This window comes from Lampetra fluviatilis, chromosome 3 (assembly GCF_964198595.1).
Source record: "Lampetra fluviatilis chromosome 3, kcLamFluv1.1, whole genome shotgun sequence".
NCBI classification, from domain to species: domain Eukaryota; kingdom Metazoa; phylum Chordata; class Hyperoartia; order Petromyzontiformes; family Petromyzontidae; genus Lampetra; species Lampetra fluviatilis.
In genome coordinates this window covers 31837817-31862552 of record NC_136277.1, presented here as the reverse complement: position 1 = coordinate 31862552, position 24736 = coordinate 31837817, and the positions used below count along the sequence as shown (strand labels likewise).

The 24736-nt window shown below is 47.4% G+C and overlaps 1 protein-coding gene across 1 annotated transcript in view; it reads right to left on the bottom strand.

The window, feature by feature from the left end:
• Window positions 1-24736, bottom strand: part of THSD4 (thrombospondin type 1 domain containing 4) — a 150184-nt gene that overhangs the window by 77052 nt on the left and 48396 nt on the right. Inside the window, exon 7 of the mRNA XM_078854878.1 lies at window positions 12023-12159. Within this exon, the coding sequence (XP_078711004.1) occupies window positions 12023-12159 (137 nt within the window). The remainder of the gene's footprint in view (window positions 1-12022; window positions 12160-24736) is intronic.

The following is a 24736-nucleotide window of genomic DNA, read 5'->3' as shown; positions in this document are numbered from 1 at the left end:
AATAATGCTAAATGGCATAATGTTTCTAAACTTCCTTTTACACCGTGGGAATCTTTCATAGTGTTGCCCTTTTTTTTACTCTGCAAAATGCAATGGTCAGAATTTATTAAAATGAAAATCATAACAGCAAACACCTTCTGCTGGCCAACCAAGAATGCTGGTAAATTGAGTGCAGAGTGCTATCCAGATGGGGCTTTAGAAGGAAAAAATGTTGAACTAACGCCAGGACAGATCAAGAAAATTACCTCAGCCACCAGGCCTCGTTCCAGGGCTAACCCAGATTACAATTCCCGCTATTTTTAGAAGCAAACAGCTGCAGAAGCTAAAATAACAACTCTCTCACGAAAAAAAATCTCTTCTGTTGCCTAAATAAAACAATACAATTATTAAACTTTGTACCGTAACATTTTTCCGGACAACAACAACAACAAGAATAATAATCACCACCACAGCTGCCACATACCACCACTGAAACTCAGATCCAACCAAAGTTTACGTTTTGGGAAAGTAATCACGGAACAACGTCGATGAGTAAATGTACAAAAAAAATGTCTTACTTGAAAAAAAAGTGAGCCTCATTTAAAGTGCCAATGTCGGCGAGGTCTCCATCGCGTGCACCAATGCTGCCGCCCAGTGTCGGATGGACGGCTGTACACGCGATGAAGCGTGCAAGGTCGATGTGGCGCCACGGCGGGACGGAATAGCTGAGCTTGGCCCAGAGGTCGCAAACGAGTTTTGATTCCTTACCCGTACCCGGCCGCACCAGGGTCGCAAACGGGTACCCGTACCCTACCCGTACCGTACCCGGCCGGGTACGGGTAGGGTACAGGTATCGGGTACCTGATTGCGACCTCTGGGATGAAGCCATGTTGCAGGCGCGGTAGGGTTGATTCTAGGAACTTGAATTGTGAGAAGAGACAAGACGTTGGGAAATGAGTGACAAACAGTGACTCACCAGTGACTCACGGCCTACCTGTACCCGGCCGCACCAGGGTCGCAAACGGGTACCCGTACCCGGCCGTACCCGGCCGGGTACGGGTAGCCGGGTATCGGGTAGGGTACGGGTATCCGGTACCCGGTTGCGACCTCTGGCTTGGCCGCATAGAGGGAGCGGGGTTGGGGGGGGGGTGCTAAACGGGCACGACACGGGCTGGAGAAGAGATGGACTGAGAATGTGGAGGCTGAGTGGACTTGCCGACGACCGGTCACAGCGGTGTCAAGATCGGCCTCTGTGGAGGAGGCTCGTGAAGGACGCTGCTACTGGGCAATTGGAGGCCGGTAGCCCGTCAGCAACAACGGAGGGCAGAGGAGCTACGCTCACTACAACAAGCGGAGCGCCGGGCGGGTAAAGTGAAGCAAGTTGGCACGGTAGGGGGTACAGCTGGTGGTGCATCTGCCAGTCATCTCAATCAGTCAACCCCATGGCACCTGCTGGGTCTGTCTCGAGACCTCCTCCTGTCAGCAGCGAGCCTTCGACGCTTTACGCGATAGCCTCAAAGTGCACCTGGCCTGGCACAGGCGCCCCGTGGTGGCGTCACCGTCACTTAGTGGCGAATGGCGGGGTGTTGGTATTGGTTTGGAAGGAAACTTTCTGGGGTCGTGTTTGGGCAGTCATTCAACGACAACAACAACAAAAAGGCTGCGGCGAATTATTTCTTAGAGCCTTCCACTGACATTTTACTGGTAGGAACCTCCTGGTTACACCAGCCCACAGGGGATTATTGTGTCCGTCTGTCGTGCAAGGAGGGGCTGGGTGAGGAGGGAGGGGCTGGGAAGGGAGGGGAGGGTGGGGAGGGTGGGGCTGGGTGGGGGGTGGGAGGAGTGGGGCTGGGTGGGGAGGGGGTGGTCACCCCGTGGTGCCCTTATAAAACTCAACGTTTAACCTACTCACGCCGGCTTGTGCCCGCCCTCACAGTCGGCCATATTTGCGGAATACACCACGCCGCCGTTGACCCTGGCCATTGACCGAGCAACCCAACGTTCCTACCAGCTCCCTCCGCAGGAATGTGTTGTAAAACAAGGTGTGATTTCTCTATTCTGGCGCAGCGATATGCTCGCCGTCTTGCGTCACTGCGCTTTCTCGCCTGCAACAGCAGGGGGCAACAGCCGTGCGGCCTTAAGAAGAGACCGGGAACTTCACGGAATTCAGCCGCAGCGCTCCGACGCACGAAGCGCGCTGCAAAATCGACGCGAGGCGACATCGCAATGCAGGCACACGATCTAGCGTTGGCCACACGTAGGAATCATAGTTGGTAAAACAATAAATCGGTATACCATACGGGGTTTTTTTTTTGTAATCAAGATGATATACTATTTAACACGTAGGTTTTCGCGACCAATAGCATCCATAATAGAGGGGTTTTTTTAGGTTAGATCACGTAAATTTACGCCTGCACACAACTTACAGCCAGTGTGATTCCGTACTATTATAATGCACTTAATTAATTCACCCAAAAACAAACCAATCCCTCGCCCATAATTGACTCCCGTGAAAATTTTACTCTAAACATACCAATGCAATCTTAGGCTCATTGCAAACGCCTCAACTATGCAATCGTCAGTATACATGGGGCATCAAAGGGAACGGGCTTGTATTCTAAGAGCTGGAACAAACCAGAAACAAAAGGCAATCATTTGTCAATTGATTTGTGACCATCTCGATCAAACACGTAAAATTCTAATTTAATGACAAATTAATTGGTGGTGCTCACGCACCGGTAACATGTCACTGTGGCCTGAGAATAAAAACAATATCATAGGTGACATTTCTGGAATGTGGCCCTTCTTCATAGCACATGCATATGCTATACACTCAATATCTGCTGTGAACCCAAGATCTCACATAAACGTCCTGTGAAGAAATGTCGTTGTTCAAAACGTCGCCTTCAAAAAAAAGAGCAGCATTGTTGACATACGTGCTGAGTGTATTGGTTGAATGACTGGCATCTGAAACCCGGATTCAAACCAATGATCTAGCCGTGCCTGCACACAGCTATCAGCTCGTGTCATTCCGTACACGGTAGATACAAGCATTTAAGGAGATTTAATGACCTCTCGGCATAGCATGTTTACCACCTCTAACCAACACACACATACACAACTTTATCTCATCAAGGTCGGATTGTGGTAATGCCTTGCTTGCTGGCGTTTCTTGAAGTGTTTTAATTGATTACAATGGATTCAAAACTCGGCGGCCCGGGTTTTAACCAGATCGAAATCGCGTGACCATATGGCTCCCTGCAAAAGTACAGCGTCTATTTCAATATTCTTCCTCTTCTCACGTCGAAGGCCTTGAATGGGTTGGCTCCTAAATATCTCACCGATCTGCTTAAGTTTTCCACTCCAAATTTTACTAAGTTTGTTTGATTAAGTTTATTTTCTATCTACGTGTCTCTGTGTTGTCTCTCTAGTATTTCCTGCAGTCACGAAAGCTCAAAATCTCTCATTGACATGCTAATTTCTCTGCCCCCCCCCCTTCTCTCTCTGCCCCCCTCTCTCTCTATTAGAGGCCTCGACACAGAGGCGTTGTTTCTCTGTGTGCCTATGTTGTGTGTCTCTCTCTGCTTATGTGTCTGTCTGTGTGTCTCCGTGTCTGTGTTTTGTCTCTCTCTCAAATTTAGCACTCTTTTGAAGAACGTAATCAACCAGGTAGGGTGTTGACTGTTATGTTAGCCGACTCTCTGTGTTGTATTGCATTGTATTTATAAGTTTACTAGGTTTGTTTTTTCTCATTCATGTGTACCTGATGATGACTGCTTGTGTTGCAATCGAAAAGTCGTATTCTATTATTTAATTTATTTTCTTTCTACGTGACTTTACCGAAAGAACCAAAAAGTAAAGTTTTACACTCCACTTCGAAAAACTTAGAGCTGATGATTCTGGTCTAATCATTGTGTTCTACGTGAGATGGACATTTTTGTAGGCATGCTCCACCAATTTGTGGTATTCCATGCCTCGGTGCATCAGCGAATCTGAGTCTTAAAACTCACCTGTTTTTACCGCAGAGGCTTTCTCCGTAAAGTATCATTTTTATGAAAAGCGCTTTTAAGCCTCGTGGGAATTGCGCTCTAGAAAACCCAGTTGATTATTATTATACATTTTGTACAACAGAGCATGAATATGCGGAATGCACAGCTGGGATAAAACAAAACAAAATGTTTTGATTGTGATTACAGTGACATCATTGAGTCACGGACCATTACAGCCATGAAGTGGTTACATATAAAAATATAACTTACATAATGAAGGCAATGACACATGCCAGGGTACACAAGTGATTACAGCCACATGGTGTTTCAAGTCATTAACGCAATCGTGTCAACTGCAATGACAAGTGCATTTGCTTATGAAGTCGTGTTAGAGTTGGCTGCTAAAATTAAAGCGTACGAGAATGCTGTGTGGCTGGGAAAGACCCGGCCCACGTCAGAGGCATAACCCAGCACTGCTGAGATCTTTTGGGTACAGAGAACATATATATAAAAAAGTCACTCCTCTGTTTAACAGTTTTTCACGTGCTGTTGGTGTTTGATGTTGAAGTCTTAAATCTAGTTAGCTATGACTATATACATATTGGCAGAGTAGTTGTAATTGCAGGCATTGGCCAGCTATGGTCTATTTATTTGCTTCACTCCTTCACTATTTTATTTGTTTAGCAATTTTTTTGTCACCCCAGGTCACTCTTGCAAACGAAACTACCCCGGTCCATTGAGTTATCACCTGATTAAAGAAAATAAACTTGACTATCCGCTGCCGGTTGAAGGCCTCCACCTTGCTGCCACCATTCCTCGTGGCGCTGCATTGCCGCCACGATCCATTTACGTCCTTTGCAGAAATGGATCTCATCGCCGCATCTCCGCAATAGCCGCACATTCAAATGTGGCCTCTCGTCCCATCCCAAGTCTCATCCATCGGCCATCGTCCTTCCAAGTGATGTCTCCTGCCCAAGGCAAATTACTCTCGTGCAGTCAATATGATGTATTTGAGTTGTTCCCTGGTGCTTGTGCTCCTCTTTCCATCTTGCCGTGGAATTTCTAGCACGCATATCTTGCCTATGCATATTTGCATATAGTTTCAGCTGTTGCATCATTTCCTGTGCAGACAATTGCACCTATTAAGTCCTGCGAGGACAATACGTGATGTTGATTTTTTTTTGTGCACACAAACTTAGGGTTTCATAATTACTTACAAACCTGACCTGCTGTCTTCACTCCTTTGAAGGAGGAATGGACGAGATCCACTCTACATCACCAGGTTAAAGGTGTCATCTAAAATGACACCTTTAACCTGGTGATATTAATCTATACGATAGAAGCATTACAAGCGTACAGAAATGTGGTTGGGTCAGGCTCCGCTTCATCTTGGAGCGTCCTCACGCTTTCAGTCAGAGTATTTGCAGGTTCGGGTTGCAAAGCCCTGCAGCTTCGGGGAGCAGAATGGCGCAAAGACCAATGAGCACGACGGCCACGGCGGCAGCTTCGATGCACGTGACAGCAGTGAGCGGGTGCCGTGCAGTGACGTGCCTCTTCGGGGACAACGCATGGTGGGCAGAGGGGACACCTTTCAAAGGTTTACGAAAAATGGACAAGCACCAAAGGCTCACGAGCCGTAGCCGTAATCCCAAAGAGTCGCCGGGACGTTGATCCTGGGCTCCTGAACTCTGGGCGAACCAAAGCCGAGCATGTCCAGCAATCACGGCATCAGACGCCGTCCAAATCCATTGCACCGGGACGTGTCGTGAGCGCGCGACGGCGCATGACGCGGCCGCGACCAGCCGTTTGTTTCCGGCCGACGGCTGCGTTCACGAACTTCCTGACTGCGCAAGGTTTTCTCGCTCGCGCCCCGCCGTGAAAGCTCTCCGATGGGTTTCCAGAGTCCTTCCCCAATCCAGTTCCCGAAGGAATATCGCGCGCAGCCAGTGGAGGGAAAACGTGAGATGCGCTGAGCAGCAAACCGAACTTAGTTATGGGGGGGGGGGAGGTGTTGGAGAGAGAGGGGGATCAATCAAGGCGTCTTTGATGGGACGTGTCAATTAAGTGTGGGCAGAGTAGCGGTGCTTCTGGTAAGTGAATGGCGGGCCAATACAACAGCGGGCACATTGTCCCGTGCCATGAAAGCACTCAACGGGCATGTTTGACTATCATTAAGGGGGTTCAAGCTGCAGAGCATGATCACTTTGCATATAAATGGCAGGGATTGGCAAAAAAAATCCGTCGTGTTTTCAAGCAAAATTAACCACATTCGCCCGAGTTTTACAAAACACACACACACACGCGTGTCATTCAAACCGCAGGGGCTCCCAAACACACAGAATGATGGGAGCAAAAAGCCTCATTTGAAGAGCAGCGGTAAACACACTCGTGGGTATAGATGTGCAGTCCGTGAAAAATTGGGACGGATTAAAAAAAAAAGGAATTAAAAAAAGACGTAAGCCCCTACCTAAGAAAGTAGCAGCATTCCTTTCACTCCAATCGCTGTTTATCCCCAGGAGTGCAATTACATGCTTGGAGCAGAATAGCAGGCAATGTAATCAGACTAATTTACCATAACGGCTGAATGTTTCTACCCGACCCATTGCTTGGTGCAATAGAATGCATGAGAATGAAACGGGAGGCAATGAGGCTGGAGACTGCCAATTGGTGATCACTTTTAACGTCGGCATCGCCATCATCGTCGGCATCTCCAAGGGCGACTCGCAGTTGTCTGCGAAATATGGGCAATAGGTTTATTTGGTTGTTGGTGTTGGTGCCTACTCACCACCCACCCACACCTTCCCAATCCCTCTCACCCCTTTCCCACTCCCCCAACACCTCCAGTGTTTTTTTAATTCTCTAAGCCAATTAAAAGTCAGGCCGTGTTGTGAACTGATTTTCACCTTTTTAAGCAGGAACAATGGCAAAATCACGGATGGACTAATCGAGTTAGTTAACGGGCGGCATCAAACAATTGCTATCTGTGTATTAAAATCGCAGTGACGGCAGAACGAGAGCTAGCAAAATTTAATAAATGGTGCACGCTTCGTTGGCTACACAACAAGGCCATGTGTTTGCGTGCCAGTGAGATTCGACTGCTTGAATGCATCATTGATAAATAAAAGTTGAGCATCCAAGGATGTGGCACTAATGCAGAAACTCAGCCACTAAAAGTTTTCTTTGTGTAAATTGTAAAAGATATTATTATTATTTTCCGCACAGCAGTGTTCTGCAGAGTTTTCTCCAAGCATATCAAAGCGCGCTGTATTGCTTTTAAAACCCTTAACTCAAGACACATTTGTAATAAACGTACAACAACAAGCATGCGCATTTCGTGACAATTCGGCAAACTTCGACCTTTCCATTCCTCGTTGCCTCAATGCAAGATGCTACTGTTCCACCGAAATAAGTGCGACTCGTATGCGTGGAAATTGCGCTCGCTCTACCGCGGTCAAATTCACCACTTGCGGGTAATTTCGCCGACACCAAATTGGCCGTTACATCGGGACACAGTGGAACCCCACTCCCGCACGTCAACGCGCACACTGCACAACCTCGAGCCACACGTAGCGCCCACACAATACGCAGCAAATGACAGCGATGAGCCGAGCATATTCACAAAGCCAATCGCCATCGGGGAGCCGATGAAGTGGGCCCCCGACACAAACCACAACCATCAGCTTTGTGCTTGCACTCGAGGTGGAGGAAGGGGGTTGCCTCTGTCATTCTAGAGTAAGGAACCACGGCAAGTATAATGACTTCATTACAGCACCGACTGGCTAAATTGAGTAGGCAAATTGGCGCGCGAGCGACAGGCAATGCCTTTGTCTGGTTGCGAAATCTGTCAGCCATCAACATCGCAAGCCAGCCTTGACCTGGGACCAGGCCACACTCGAGGTCTGGCCATCTCACCCCCCCTCACCTCCACCACTTTTCCTTGAAACACGGCAGACCTGTCTGTCACGGCGGAGAGGTGTGCGAAGCCGAACGCACGCGAGTGTGTCACGTTCGCGACGCTCGAGAGGAAGAAAGCAAACTCGTGCACGCATTTTTTCCCCCATAGCGTGTTATGGCACGCTAATTCAATGGTCCCGCGGCACGAGGAGGCAACGCGTCGTTAACATAATAATAACACGGTGTCACAGACGGAGGGAGGACGTGGATCAAACTTTCACTCTTTCTGTGGCAGCGAGGAATGGCCCGATCGTGTGTAGGCAGTTACCACGACTTGTTTTTAAACAATTTCAACAAAAACTTCGTCTGAACTTTATTGAGGAAGGCATGTTCGCTCTGGAGATGTAATGAGCCAATTTCGCCCAATGTGTGTTTTCAGGGGAGACTTGGTGAAGTGTAAATAGAGCCACCCTGGTATTGTTTTGTATTATGATCTAATCGTGAGGAGTATGTTCGCGTTCTGCACTTGATATTCGGTGCCAGCAAACGACGAGCTACATTAGCTAAATGCAGCAGAGCACTCGCGCGTCCACCAGTGCCAGATTAAGCCCAGAGAGGGCCAGCTCTCGATGAAACTGGGTCAACGCTCTCTTTTCAGGTGCGTCCTTTGAGAGTTAGTCAAGAATGTGCTGTAAATGGATGTCCAGGTAATACTCTGTTACTGGTAGGAACCTCCTGGTTACACCAGCCCACAGGGGATTATTGTGTTCGTCCGTCGTGCATCCAAAAATGGGAGGGGTGGGGCTGGGTGGAGAGGGGAGGGTGGATAGGGGCTGGGTGGGGAGGGTGGGGAGGGGCTGGGTGGGGAGGGGAGGGTGGGGAGGGGCTGGGTGGGGGATGGGAGGAGTGGGGCTGGGTGGGGAGGGGCTGGTCACCCCGTGGTGCCCTTATCAAACTCAACGTTTAACCTACTCACGCCGGCTTGTGCCCGCCCTCACAGTTGGCCATATTTGCGGAATACACCACGCCGCCGTTGACCCTGGCCATTGACCGAGCAACCCAACGTTCCAACCAGCTCCCTCCGCAGAAATGTGTTAAATCTGCGAGGGAGTTCAGGTGGCCGGGTGGCTCCCGTATCAGACTGCTGAGCTGGCACTGCTTACATCCTACGTGCAAATCCGAGGAACCGCCCCTGACTAAGCCACACTGTCAAGTGTGGTTCGTTGATGGTTTCAGCCTGGTCACAAATGACCACTTAATAGATAAATACATTTTACATTTGTTTTTTCACTTAATTTAGTTAAGCTCAAGCGTTGGAAATTAAAAACGTTGGCTTCACCGTTGTGCCATTAACGTTTTCCTCTGCAGCAGGACAAATGGCAATATATATGTAGCGGTGGAGTGCGGACAGGGGGTCATTTGTAGACATCTCAGAAGCAGTTTTGCGATGTCTCCTTCCGCGGGCCATTTTCTATCACGTGGTGATGCACTAGTCCACGAGAGCTGTGAAAACATTCTTTGTCTCATGCCAAGAGCACGATTGGAAGAAAACAATTGGAATACAATTTGGGGAGAGACCAAAACAATGTAAAACAAACAAGTTACGGCAAAAACGATAGGCACGTAATATCTCCATTTATTTTTCTGTGATTAGATGGACATTTGGTCATAACGTCTAATCCTCGTTGTTGTGTAATCGATACAAATGTGGTGATGAACCCTCTCATGCCAAAGGCAGCGACGGACCAGCCGTGCCGACATCCACTTTAACGAAGACGAGCACTGTGCACATCGCCAAGGGAAGCCTGAATCATAACGCCACATTTACGCCGACCGCAATCACGTAACAACAACGAGGTCAATGATTTCAGAAGGATTCGGGGGGCCCTGGAGAGGGAAAAACGAGACCAAAGGAAGGAGGCGTTTCTGTTTATTCACCGGCATGTGGAGTTTCCAGTAGAAACCAGCTGCATTTTCACCAGACCCTGGTGAATATTGGCCGACGCTGACGCTTGTGTGTTGGCCAATAATCCCGGATAGGAATGTCTCTATCAGCGTATTGGCAGGGCTTTAAGTGAACAGAGGCCCCCGCCTTTCATTCTTTGCTCGTATTTTTCATGAGATAACAAAAATATGAACGTTTGGAAAAAAACAAATGAATGAATTCCACTTCGTAATACGCACGTAAGTGTGCACGTACTTTGAGGACAGGGCTTGCCATGAAACGCTGAGAAAGTATGTGAAAAGTATCACTTTCAATTGTAATAATACATTGCTCTTACATTATCAATGTAAAAATAAAGCATTGTCAATGTAAGAACAATACATTGTGAATGTAAGAACAATGGATGTTAACTTCTCAATGTTTTCTTCGAGTTGTGCCGTGTGCTCATTACGCCCCGACGTTAACTCTCCACGTGCTGCGAGCTGCTTCAGGAACTCCCAGCACGTGGCTGCGAAACGTCGGGCATTATCATCAAACACGCGGGGAAGCCATCGAGCGCACCCGAGAAAAACACGTGCGTGGTAACGCATCACGTGCGTCACGTGATGCGTTACCACCATTTCTACGTGCGATATAGTCACGTATCACGGGCGTTACACTGTCGCACGTACAAATGCATACAACGTAGTTACGTACAAACGACTGCAATAGACAGTAACGGAAGGTCACCCCGTCAAGGAAAATCACGTTACAAGTTACCAAACACGCTCAGTGCGCAGGGTATCCACCTGTCCCGCTTACTTGAGCCCCACAGCTAAGTTTAACGTAAATGCCCTCCATTCCAAAGAAGCAAGCAGACTTAGTAAACCGTTGACTGAGTTATTGTTGTTATGTTCGGCCGTAGTTCTTTCATTTCACCCGATCACCTTGAGACGACAAAAAAAAGATCACAATTTTTACCGAAACCCTTTAAAAGCCTCGAGGGTGAGCAGGTGCTACGCTGGTGGCGCGCTGATGGACAGATGCCTCTCACCGCTCTCCGCCCCCTTTGGGGCTTCCAAAAGCCGTGGAGGGTAAATCGTTTGTTTACATTTGGGCTCTCTCTTTTTGTAGTTGTTATTGTTGTTGTTGGTGCACTCGAACATGAATTGGCAGTCTTTAGCCAACAGCATTCGACTGTCGCCCGATAATTCACGCGAGCAATTTAAAATAAACACTCTTACGGGCTCGATTTATTTATTTGGCTATTTGTACTCGTGTAAGGGCTTTGGTAATTCTAACCCTGTGTGAGATTTACGGCCTGGCTGGATCAGGCAAACACAAAACCCAGCACGAAGTTATTTATCCAACGCGACGCATTCGTTTCTGTCCCATAATATTTTGATTGTAAACTCTTGTACTGAGATCCACCAATTATTTATCTTGGTAGCTGTAATTGTCTATATTGTCGAATGGGAGAATAACATAGAGATTATTTTGTAATGGTAGTGAAAAGCTGAAACTAAAACTGCACATTCATTTGGAGCTGTTGAATATTCTCATCCATGACTTCACGTGGAAATTTTCTTTTTTGGCCGTCACTTTAAAATCATTTAATTATTCCAGATTCTTGCCGTGAATTAGGCACAGGCTTATTTTTGGAACCAAACGAGCTTGAAGGATGAGACAAGGTAGAACGGACGAGTCGTGTAAGTCTACAGCGCCAAGGCCCCATGCCACAGTGATCACACCGCACACAAAGACGTTCACCGCATCGTGGCCGTCTGGAACGCTCTTCCTACTGACACTAGGAAGCCACTGGGAGCTATACACTTTTAAATCTAGATTGAAAACACATTTCTTTACAACTGCTTTTTTGTGTTTCGTTTGCTGTCCTTCGCACGCCGCACCTCCGATTAACACGGCTGGCTACGTATGGTGCAAAAGAAGTTCAACATGCGTACGCACGTACGTACGCATGCACACACAGCGATGAAGTCACGCGAAATCCGGCCGTGGCCTTCGTACGGCACGAGCGCACAAACTGGGCGAGACGCGAAGGAGCACTCTCTCACATTCCGCACGGTGCAGGCGCCACAACGGGCCTGCGGCGCGCGGCTGTGAGCGCATTTAAATTCCAGCGAGAGGCGCCCGTGCCCATCCCGGACGGCGCGAGGGGCGTGGGGGGGCGGTGGCGTGGGGTGGGGTGGCGCGGGTGGCGCCTGCCCCACCGTACCTTGCACGTGCCCTCCATGCAGACGTCGTCCGAGCCGGGCTCGCACGGCGTGCCGTCGGTGGCCCGCTCCGCGTGGCGCACGTAGAAGCGGTAGCCCACGGCGCGGCAGTTCAGCTCGCACTTCTGCTCTTCCCGCACTGCGTCGTCGCGCCCACGGCAGGAAAGGGACACGGGAGGGGGAGCAGGAGCAGAACAATTAGCGATGAGCGTCGGTGACACACTCCACCGCTGCCACCAACCGAGCGTTTACATTTGCTGTTTGTGCTTTAGCGTCGAGCCAAGTCCCGGTGGCGGGTGTCCGTGATGGTGTGCTTTTGGGGGCGAGGGTTGATGGATCATGAAAATGTGTAAAACACCAAAACACAGGAGATGGCAGCACAGCAAGTGGATTGAATCCATCTATGGACACCTTCGAGTGTCATCTTCTCTTCTGCACGGTGCACTCTGATTTCCTCCCACAGAGCAAACATTCATCAATGGAATTGGCCGACCATCCCAATAAAAGAACCTCCGCAGAAGAGGAGGTTGCCGTACTTAAAACACATTTCGTGGCCCGTGTGCGTGGATGGTCAATTCGTGCACGCAAAAAACAATGTCACGTCTCGTTTTTTTTGGGGTTCCACCAAGTCGTGGCTCTCCCATGTTTACGGAACGATTCGCGCTCGGGGGGGGGGGCGGGGGAACAGCGCTGCCTCCACCGGCACGCAGGGGAATGCCAGCAATTGGGGGGGGGGGGGTCACCCTAGAAACCCCGCCACTAATAACCTGGCCTCACGCTCGCCACGGACCCCCGGGGGGGTGGACAACAGGGGCCCTTGGACTCGTGCCAGGCGTCAAGTAACGTGAAACAAAACGCCCAGGGCCACGCCGAGATTTTTATAAATCCTTGTCAAAGAAACGCTCTATTCGGATATAAACCCAGCCCCTGCTCTCCAATCGCTACCCCCCCAACTCCTCCTAGACAAACACCCCCCCCCCGCCGGCACACACGAACGCTCCACTACTCCCAAATTCGCACCTCAATGGGGAATGATCTCCCGTTTTCACGGTGCACTTTTCTATTTGTACGTGGAGCCCCTTTGTCAATCCACCGCTAGAAGAAGGCCTCCCCAGGACCATACTTCACCACGCCGGTGAGTGAAAGTTGGCAAAGGCGTTTCTATATATGTGTGTGTGTGTGCAATATTCCTTAAAAAGTAATATTTTAGACCACTTGTGAATCCACTGTTGGGTGAAGGCCTCCCCAGGCCGTGTCGGACGTGAGGGCTGTCTAACCATACGTCACCACGCTGGTCAGTGTGGGTTGGTGAAGTAGGGTTGCCCAGACCAGTTCACACATCACACGCCACCGATGTTAGTCACGGCCGGGAATTGAACTCAGGTAGGTCACGTTTATAATACGCCGCGCGAACCACTTCGACACAGTTCCCCCGTACTCTCTTATTTTTAGTACATATATAAGTTACAGAGGCAGGGCTATAAGGTGACATTTATTACGTTTCTTTGCACACAATAGCCTAACGTTTAACAGACTATTTGGAATGGATAAAACTACGTAGGTGATAAAATGCTTGGGAAAACAAGCGCCATTTATCTTAGCCCGTGCCACCGGCCTGAAAGGACCAGACACATTCCCAGCAGTGAGCATCCCTCACACCACAGCTTCTATAAATCTGGCTCACCGCGCTCATCTGATTTTGTGATACGAGCATTTCCCTGAATTAATGACGGCTCGTAATCAGCATTTGCTTAATGTCGCAATTTGTCGCCAAATCTCTCAATGCGCTTGGCAATAAGGTTTGATAGGGCAGTGATCATGCAGTAAATCAAGCCCGTTTGTTGCAACCTGGCATTGTGTGTAGCCAGATGGTGCACATTCCATATTGAGAAATAATGTTCGTTCGACAGAAAACAGGTCAGCTCGGATGAGAGCTGAGAAGCACGTGGCCCTGCATTAAACTCTTAGTCGATGTGTTGTGGTTTATGTCACACATAAAACTGCCATAGTTTATGTCACAAGGACAATTTTTTTTGTAATCCTCGGTAGAAACGTTTTATGAAAACTGCCCACCACGTATTGTCCAATGAGGATGTGAAAGCTAAGCATTGACTCCAGCAGAAATAGAACAGCCGTACCCACCCACCATCGCTGCCATCAACACCCGCCCATGTAATTGTGCATAGAATATCGCATCGTCACACCAAGGAAACTCCGGAACACTGTGCTTTAGCACAGAACTGATTCCCTATTTTTGGATTTTAAACAGATTGTTAAATATTTTATGTTTTTACCAGGTGAGGACCACTGAGCTTTTTTTTTTTTGTCAGAGGCAAACTGGCCACAAATGATAGCTCAACAAAGTGGTCTTTCTTAATTTGGAGCTTTCGTGACTGCAGGAATTACTCTTTGGTTCTTTCGGTAAAGTCACGTATAAAGATAAAAGAATAAATTAAATAATAGCATACGACGTTTCGATTGCAACACAAGCAATCATCATCAGGTATAAATGAAATAGCAACAAAAATCTAACCAGAAAACTATAGACAGACATATAAGCAGACAGATATCACCAAGATACAGAGAGAGAGAGAGAGTAACACATAGGCACCGAAAGAACCAAAGAGTAAAGTGGTCTTTATCTTGTGGAAACTTATAGCAGCCAAATATTCTAAATGGATGTTTCTAAATGTGGAGGCAAAAACCGGAGGAACCGGAGAAAAATCCACGCGACCACGGGGAGGGAGACATTCAAACTCTAAATATACAGGTGTCAGGGTCGGGATCGAACCCACGACCTCCTGTATACCAGGCGAGGGAGTTGACATCTCGCCACTGCGGCGCCCCTAAACAGATGCTTGAGCTCTCTGCAAAATCTGGCATAATTTATCGTTGTTGTCTTAACACCTGGAGCGAATAAGATCCGCTTTCGCATCGCGTACTTCCCTTCCTCCTCGCTTCCTTACCGCGCGTGTACGTCGCACATTAAAGTGCGCTCTTATCGTAATCCCATACATTCGTCGGTGTTTCATTTCAGCCGACTCACAGGGTGCGTTTTAGTCGTAACGCGTTCTTGCCAGAGAAGAACGTGGGTACATTCCTGGGACATCAATACTCTTCGCTTTAAAATGTCACTCTTAAATATTTGTTCAACTGTTTTTTTTTTGCCTTATAAAACACAAAGTTCCCTCTTTTTAAACGTATTTCAATGTTCCAATCGGCTCTTCACATGTAGACCAATGATTAATAACACTCGCCACAATAGTCACTAACGCTGCTATACAATGGGCAATATACGGGAGGCTAATTGTTTCAGGCAATGAGCCCTGCACTGCAATGTCACCTTTGAAGAAGGCCATTGGCCAACAAAGTTACTGATTGCCCAAAATATAATTCCGTTGCAAGGCACGTTTTCGGTATCTGACGAGTGCTCTTTTTCTTGCTATGTTCTCGACACAATTCCACCCGGAGCATGCACCGTCCGTTAAGCAGTAAACTTTCAAAGGCCTTGTATCAGAAAACACAAATGATTACACAATTGTGTCTCCATTTGCAAATGCCCTTTGCACTCTCTTTGGAAGAAAAAAAACGCTTGAAAAAGGAAAATCCAGAACACCGCTTTCTACACGTTTGCACATTCTGTTCGGATTAGCCAACCTAACTACTGTAATTTCAAACCCTCGGGTTAAATCAGCTTAGAACACATTTCAAATATTTCAAGGGCACAACAGCTAAATGTGTTGAGACGGTTTAAAAAAAAGAAAAAACAGCAGTAGCTTCACTTGGGGAGTGAGTGGGGAGTACATCAGGAGACCGTTTGTGCGATATTACTCATCAATCGACATGGGAATTCCACAAAATACCAGCATGCACGCACACACGCACGCATGCACAAGGTCAAATATTTTAGCATGAGAAAGTGACCATACAAACGACATTAGCTGCTCCGGTGATGGATTTTTTTTCTTTCTGTAAGTCCACTAAGCCTAAAAATGCACAGGCCTCTCAGTCGGGTGGGCACGTGGAGTGCCTAGAAATGTGTTGCACAGTAAAGCATACTTATTAAAACTTCCATGGTGTTTTTCTTGTTCTTGAACGACATAGAGCTGCTTCATTGTGCCACCATTGCCCATTGGTAACAGTTTAGAGGGGACAGTGAGACGCGTCGGAAAGCTACGGTCGCGCGGTAACGGGTGAGAGCAAGAGTTAGACGCGATGTCAGTGTTAGGGTGAGCGATGATGTCAGGATTAGTGTGAGCAAGGCTTTAGAATGAGGGCTATAATCAGGGTGTTATGGTCAGTGCGTACAGGTGCAGCCCTGCACTTTCTTGTTCGTGCTGCTTCTGGCGAAAGGGCCTCCACCAGGAGGACGCTCGAACTCCCCTGGATATTGCCCCAATTGAGGGCATGTGGCCTCCTCGTCCGACGCTGGCCAGATGAGAGATGGGTGTACCCTCACTAGGTTATGCTAAAGTTTACGCTCCGTTACAATGGAATTAAATTTGCTTTATAAAGCACTTAAAGGAGAACACGTGAAGGTGGTGTGCACAAAATATGTCCATTACGAGGTCGTAAATGAAGGGGACCGTTACAGGAAGAGGAGGCAATAATGGAGGGGAAAGGATTTGACTAAACGGTAGCAGCGTCATGAGATGCAGAGGAAAGTTTTTAATCCTAAACTTGAAAACAGGCACGAAATCAGGCTGTGCGGATGGGCCCGAGGTAGCTCCAGACAATGCGGGCAGCAGCAGCAGAAGAAGAAGTGGTCAGACTGTGTCAGGCGTGCACTTGAAGGGGCCGGGCGTGAGACTGGTACAAGGAGAGACAGCTGCAAGCAAAGGGCGGATATTAAACAGGTTCATATGGTAACCTGACCCAAAAGAATAGGAATAATATGATGGAAAGTGTAGCTCATTATTAATTCACTGCCTCCCCACGCCTTTAGGTTATGGGAGTTGGGCGATCATCCTATCAACTGCCGTACCGACAGAACGAACCTGACGCGGCGACCTCTGGGCCATGCGTCCAGCGTGGCTAGCCACTACGCCGCCTCAGTAGGAATAAGGGGTAGGGGGAATCAAGCGGACGTCCACGGATCACGCCTTTCTGGAGCGCGTCGTCATCGTTTTCATCGCTGACGCCACCCAGCGCAACGATGCCCACGCGCCGCTCGTGCCAGGGCCCGGGGCGCCGGCTCGCGATGCTCGTGCCCGGGCCCATCTCGAACCAACATCCCGCTGCTAGAATGCCGGCGTCTGTGCGCGTGTGCGCCGAGCAGCGCTGAAGTTACACGCCCTCGGACCCGCCGTGCCAAACGCTTAGCGGACTGAGGGAGCGCAGCACGACTTGCCAGACGTAGTCTCCTCCGTTGTAGAACATTTCGCTCGATTGCCAGGCCTTTGCGTTGCGTGTTGTAATACGTGAATTAACGATGATCCGCGGCGGTCGTAAATAAATGAAATTATTAACTATACCGTGGAATTCATTCATTTAAAATAATCTGTAGCACTGATATATTGCCGTTATAAAACATGGTCTATTCAACAGAAGAAAAAAAAGTCAATGCGACCCCAAGGTTTAGTGAGGTATGGGCAGAGATAATGTGGAAAAGAATTCCACGGTCATGTTAAAAGGGGAAACATTTTTAAAAGAGGAAATTGCGTATTTATTGCCACGCCTGGAGAGGGTTACAGCCATCTATTTGAGGACACTTCACGTGGTCAAAGAAAAACCATAAAACGTTTACACCGATCACACAGAAGCTGGCCGCACTAGGAGTGCACCGAATAGCATTTGTAACTATTGCAATGAATATAAAATACCTATTTAGGTATTTTGTCAAATTAAAAACTACATTTTTTATTTTTCGATTTAAAGCTTTCGTGACTGCAGGGATTCATCTTCTTGGTTCTTTCGGTAAAGTCACGTAGAAGGGAAGTAATAAAATAATAAAAATAAAACATAATAAAATAATTCTCACAATTATTTTATTATGTTTTGTTTTTATTATTTTTTACTTTACCGAAAGAACCAAGAAGATACATTTTTTTAACTTTTTTTTTTAAAAGCTACGAAGCCTCTGTCCCCCTTAGGGTCTTCCAAATGAAACTCGCTCGCTCTCTCTCTCTCTGTCTCCGTGCGTTCCTGGTCTCTTTGTCTCCCTCTGTGTGCCGTGTCTCTGGGGGGAGCACATAGACTAGGGAGCGTAGCGGCACAGAAAAACAATTCGTTTGCCCGATCACCCTCACGCCTCTTCACCGCATCACTCACATCAACGCGTCATCAACGTTGTCGGACGCGTTCAGACACGTCCGATTCAAAGCGCGACGACAACAACAACATAACAGGTCTCGGGTTCACATTGCTCCGAAAACTCTGCGAGGTTTTCGCCGTGATGACTTTGCAGTCGTAAAAAAAAGAGTGTGTTAGGCAAGCACGTGCAATTAACTGATTGCCTGTGAGTGCACACTGTCATCGTGATTTTACGTGGGATTGCTGACAGCCTGTGATTAATGTTCGCGGGGTTTCACGCGGCAGGCGCTGTCGGCTTTTCAGCTGCGTGTGGCCGAAGCGCCTCTCTTGACGACAAAGAAACACAACAGCGCCGGGCGGGTTTGCATGTGGCACCCACAGTTTTGATTCCCGCAGTTCTCCACAGTGGATGTCACAGACAGTGACAAATTCAAGCCTCGATCGTGAGGCGTCCCCTTGAGATGCGGATGAGTTGTTTTGATTACGGCTTGTGTTTCGACCCCAGGATCGATTCTTGGCCGAATGGGAGATGTCGCCCCATACTTATTTAGTTACTTATTTTCTAGCACGCGACTCGATGAATGTATGGTGATCAATGAAATACTTGCAATGCCACAGCCCAACCTGGTTGTCATCGCCTAGATTTGTCAAATCTGTAAGTTACCCACAAGTAGTAAGTTCATACACTTCATAAAAATTACGTCCTTCTATTAAGATGTTCAGCGTATTTTTAAGTATAACATTATGACATCGTTCACAATAAACGTTTTTGGGTGAGATCGCGTTATTTATAAATGTGTCGTAGCCCTCCACCACCCGACACGGCCAATCAGGAAAAAAGTGTCACGTTGACAAAAGACTAAATAGTTCACTACTTTAGCCCACCGGTGTGCAAATTGCCCAATGATGCTGGATATAATTACCAGCGAAACGTCGTACTACTCAAAAATTGTAAATGTTGTGGATTCACTCTTCAACACACCGGTGGGCTAAAGTAGTGAACTATTTTGTCTTTTGTCAACGTGTCGGGTGGTGGAGGGCTAAGACACCACATTTATAAATAACGCGATCTAAACCAAAAACATTTATTATGAATAATATTGGTCGCGAAAGCCTACGCGTTAAACATTATGACATCGTGGCTGCATCGATGAAAATGAACAAATACCACTGCGTAGGGTTTCGCGGGTGTGCTGTGTGGTTCTCGGGTTGTAACCGCGTGTGCTCCGGCGCTTCGCTTCCTGCAGAAGCTCCCGGCGCGAAACGTCGGACATCGTACCGAACAACACGCGGATACGACCAGCAAAGAACTGTCGGATAATCGTAGAATAGTTATATTATTTATTTTACTGACTTTTGTTTTCCCCCCGACTGGTTTTTGGTCCCTAGCAGCTGATGGTGGTGGGGCAAAGGCAAACTAAATATTCCCATGCCACTCCCAAAAAAAAATCTTCAGCGCAGAATATCCCCTGCTGCTTTGTAAACACAACATCCTTAACATTTAATACTTTTTTTTGTTGACAAAAATACCAAATCACGCATTAGCCGTGCTGCTTCGTTCAGGAAATGGCCAAACGTAACAAAAATCGCAACGCCGGAAAAATAGTTGACACGCGCCGACACTTTCCTGGACGTTATGACAATTGTTGTAAATGTGCACACATACCATGCACACACGTGTACAGCCCTTGTGCCCATCACCCGCGGGATGAGGGCCTCCCTTTGCCGATCTTGTCACGGGGGTTATTTAACCGTGCTTTACGCTGGTCAATGCGAGTTTCGTGAAGGCACGAGAGCATAGATGTTTCGAATATGCAGTACAACAACAAACCGTTCTGTCACTGCCCTCTGCTGACCACCACGTAGCACAGCCCTGCAAAAACCTATGACAGGGGTGGGGAACGTACAAGGCCCGCGAAATCATTTGGTTTGGCCCTGCCAAGGCAACCGCAGGTGGGACTCGAAATTCAATAAATCTAGGAGCAAACCTCTTTCCCCCGCGAGGAGGGCACAGCAGTTGCGAGTAGCAGCAACATCATCAACACCAGCTAACATCACACGCCTCACCAAAGAGAAGCAGTTCCAGCCATCGCATTAGGGGGTGAGTTAATTAAATGTTTGACCAAATATACCGGGCTAATTTTTAAGTTGATAATTCTGTATGGCCCGCGAATGATGTTATAAAAATCCAAATAGCCCTTGCCAGAAAAAAGGTTCCCCACCCCTGACCTGTGAACCATTCTGTCGTACTGTAGACTAGCCCATGAAAAGCGAACAAAATGTAACTAGATGCGCAACGACCTTGAATTCCTGACTCAGTTTAATTACAGGACGTGTGTGTGCGTATTCAGGGCACGGGAACTCAAGATTCCAAACTCTAAACGCGGAACAAGGAGATGATTTTTCCGCAGCCATTGATGCGGGAACTTCCCACGTTTAATAACGCGCGGGTTTACATTTCATTGACTGGCATCGTCCCCGAATCCCATTCAAGACACTTCCCATAGGATGCCCACTCTGAAAGTAAAATATTAAAAAAACATTTGTTTTTATTAATCATAACAAGTAGGCTTTCGCGATCAATAGTATCCATAATAGGTCACAGAATGATTGCGTGATGATTGTGGAAGAGACGTTTTTCACAGGATTTGTCCGGGAAAATCGTTTAAGGAGCATTTCATTATTGATCACACTTTCCCATACACTGTTGTGTGTCTGTAAATCTGAAATATTTAATTCTCAGAGCCAGAATTTAGCCAAATTAAGTACATAACCAAATTTGATGTGTTATGTTTGAGAACCCGTTAAAAATAGATATTTGACCAGGTAAAGCCCACTGAGCTGTATAGCTCTTTTTCAGAAGCGATCTGCCCACAAATGATAGCTCAACGAAGTGGTCATCATCCTCACGTGGACATTTATCAGGGCCAAATACTCTAAGCGCATGCTGACTCCAGATGTGGAGGCATAAAACCCGGAGGACCTGGAGAAAAATCCACGTCATCACGAAGAGAGCATGCAAATATACAGGCATCAGGGTTGGGATCGAACCCATGACCTCCTGTATACCCGGCGAGGTAATTAGCAACTCGGCACGGTGGCGCCCCACGTTTCTCTTCGTGAAGCAGAGCCCTGTGCGCGGGATTTCGTGACAGGGACAGGCGCTGAAAGGGACGTTTCCAACACACAAAGTAGCCAAAGAGAGCGTTATGTAACCCTAACGCGCCATTCATTAGTCACGTCGATCAGCGGCGATGAATTGCGCATCGGATGTGCGCTCAGTTTGCTAAAACAGACGAAGCCACAACCCGTTTGAGAATCGGTGTCAGGATCGCGTTGCCTAAAATGAACGTTGGGAATCTTTTTTCTAATTTTTTTTTTTATAAATGTTTTTGCTGCAACAGGAAGAATGCTTTTGAATGAATGGACTTTCAAACACGGAGCCTGTGAGTGTGACTGAACAGAACACGTGTTGCCCAATCCATCTCCGTCGCTTGACACGCCCGGCTGTGAATCTTGACGTTTGCCTGAACTTACACTCATTGTTTTTGTGTATTTTGTCACTCTTTAGGATTTGGGTTGTCTCCTTGTCGTGGTAGAGAAGCTCGTCTTGCCTCCATCACCCAGCAGGTCCAACCTTGCCAGACTGGCCAAAGGGTGGAGGACAGACGAAATGGACAACCCCTGGTCCTCCGGGTTTGGGGTTGGGCATGGGGCTAACAACCCCACCACGGAAAAACCAGAATTGTTATGGAAACTGCAACAGGAACATATTTGAAAAACCAACTAACGGCCATGGGTCTGTCTTGGGGTGAAGCAGAGAAAGCTGCTAAAGACCGTCCGGAATGGCGTGGGCTTGTTGCGGCCTTATGCTCAACAGGGAGTGAAGAGGGGTAAGTAAGTAAGTTAGGATTGATTCCCACAGTAATGTACGGTACGTTGTAAAATCCCCAGCGCTATTAAGGCGTCTGGCCAGTGTGGACGGAGTAGCCAATGCCCTCTAGAAGGGCTCTCTATAGCGCATTCTAGTCGAGGCCTCTTCTCTCAGCAGTGGTGTGAGCAGGCAATGCAGGGCCTGAACCTGTACCTCTCATGAAAGAATAAAGATTTCACGTTCCGTTTTGCTTTCACTCTCAAGAAGTTATGATTGCTCTCTCTCTCTCTATACACAGTAATTCTACTATAATCACGAGTAGAATTATCATTTTGTTCGAACATATGTTGGGCCCTCACCTGAATATTTAAGGTGACTATCTCGACGTCCTCAGCCTGAGTCGAAGAAAAGGTGGCTGGAAAATCACGACATCTCCCGAGAGCGGACACAGTGTACCAGTTGAAAGGGTAAAAACATATTACTATATTTTGCCACTGGTAAAGGAGGTCTCATAGTGTAAATTCTTACCCCGAGCTTTCAATACTCTGATAGTGCGCTGTTTTTGAGTTGTACGCCTTTTGGCGTCATCTGGTCCAACACCAATGGAGACTAGGCTCTAAGAAAAGCTGTCTCGGGTGTGGACCAATCAACTTCAAGGACAGTGCATATCATTATTATCAGAGTTGTTTCTTTTTGTTTGCATTTTGAGTGAATGTGTTGTGGTTATTGCAAACATGATGCCTCGTATAAAGGTGTCAGTTTTTGTACCAGTTGAAAGTGTAAAAACCTATTACTACTACACGAACGTAACACAAACGAGAGACGCACAATCCAACTCAGTGGGGGCTCCGTAGCTCCAGGTTAGAGGGGCCAACAAAGTCCATCTCGGGTTTTCCACGCTCAGGTGATGCACACGTGCAGGTGATTCAATTGAAAAAAACTGGAATGCACCAGCAGCGGCTTCGCTTAACAGAGCTTTCTCACACAGAGACCCACAGCCTCGAAATCGAGGCCCAGGGACTCACAAAGAGAGCACAGACTCGCACCGAGACCCATAGCCTCACATATAGACTCAAGAGAAAAACTTTAATATGCTGCTAGCGGCTTCATCATCGGTTCAACTTGCTGCCCCCTTACTATCACCTCAGACTGGGAAATCCAATATGTACTTTTCAGGAACCTACTTCAATTGTTATTTTGAAACCTCAGCCACTAAGTACACTTCATATTCTGTAATATTTTTAAAAAATCGCATTTCCCTTAGCGCAAGAGGCAACTTGCTGTATATTGCACATGACTACTTGAAAATGCAACTCTGCGCGTAATTTTAATATCCTCTTTCTCCAAACACGCTGACCACCACTGACATGCACGCTGTGTATCCCGCCAGTGTAAGGGGGACACGTTGGAAAAACAAATATTTTCCCGTGTAAGGCGAGAGGAGGGAAGAGGAAGGGGTCTATTTGCCCACTGAACAAAGCTGCTCTCTCTCCCTCTCTCCCTCTCTCAACTCTCGCCTCTCTTTCCCCCGCGAGGAGGGCACACAGAGAGGGTCGTTAGCGGTGCCCCTACCTTTGCCCGCAGTCGGCAGGCGGGATTGAGAGAGGGGAAAGGGGAAAGTTACAAAGACAAAGATCCCCCGTGTAGGCTTAACAGACTGTTGGGCCAAGTGCTGTTAGCGAGCACCGATGAAGGCCGGCACGGTGCACGAGGGGGTCGGTGGCCAACACCACGCCAGGCCGCCTTTGCCTCCCCAAGTGGCGATATTTGCACACCGCACCAGGTGGTCATTTGAGACTGAATCTTAATTTTTAGAACTTTCGTGACTGCAGGAATTATTATTTGGTTCTTTCGGTTAAGTCACGTCTAAAGATAAAATAATAAATTAAATTAAATAATAGAATACGACGTTTCGATTGCAACACAAGCAATCATCATCAGGTATAATGAAACAGCGACATAAAATCTAACCAGAAAACTATAGACAGACATATTAGCAGACAGATATCACCAAGATACATAGCGAGAGCAACACAGGTAACAGAGAGGGGTGATCGTCTCTGTGTGGTGGCCTTAAATAGACAGAGGGGGGGGGCGGAGGCAGAGAGAGGGAGGGGGGTTAGAGAAAAAATTAGCATATCAATGAGTGGTCAACAGACGTGGTGCTGCAAGTACGATGACACGGCAAGCAAGCCTGAAAATCAGGAGAAGGACACACTCAAATTAAATAACCTAGTAAAATATCGAAATGTAATGTAATACAACACAGAGGGTCGGTCAACACACAATTAACGCAAAGCCTGGTTGATTACGTATTTCAAAGATTGCTAAGTTAGAATTTAAGTGTGAACATTCTAAAGAGGACACAGGCAGAGAAAACAGGTTGCCAGAGAGAGAGAGAAAAAAGATAAGCTTAAAACTTCCCCGTAGAAGTGGTTCAATCTTAATTTTTAGAACTTTCGTGACTGCAGGAATTATTATTTGGTTCTTTCGGTTAAGTCACGTCTAAAGATAAAATAATATCTTTAGACTGAGTCGACCTAGGGGAGGCGAGTTACTCACATGGAGCCACATTCACTGGCCGCCCCCA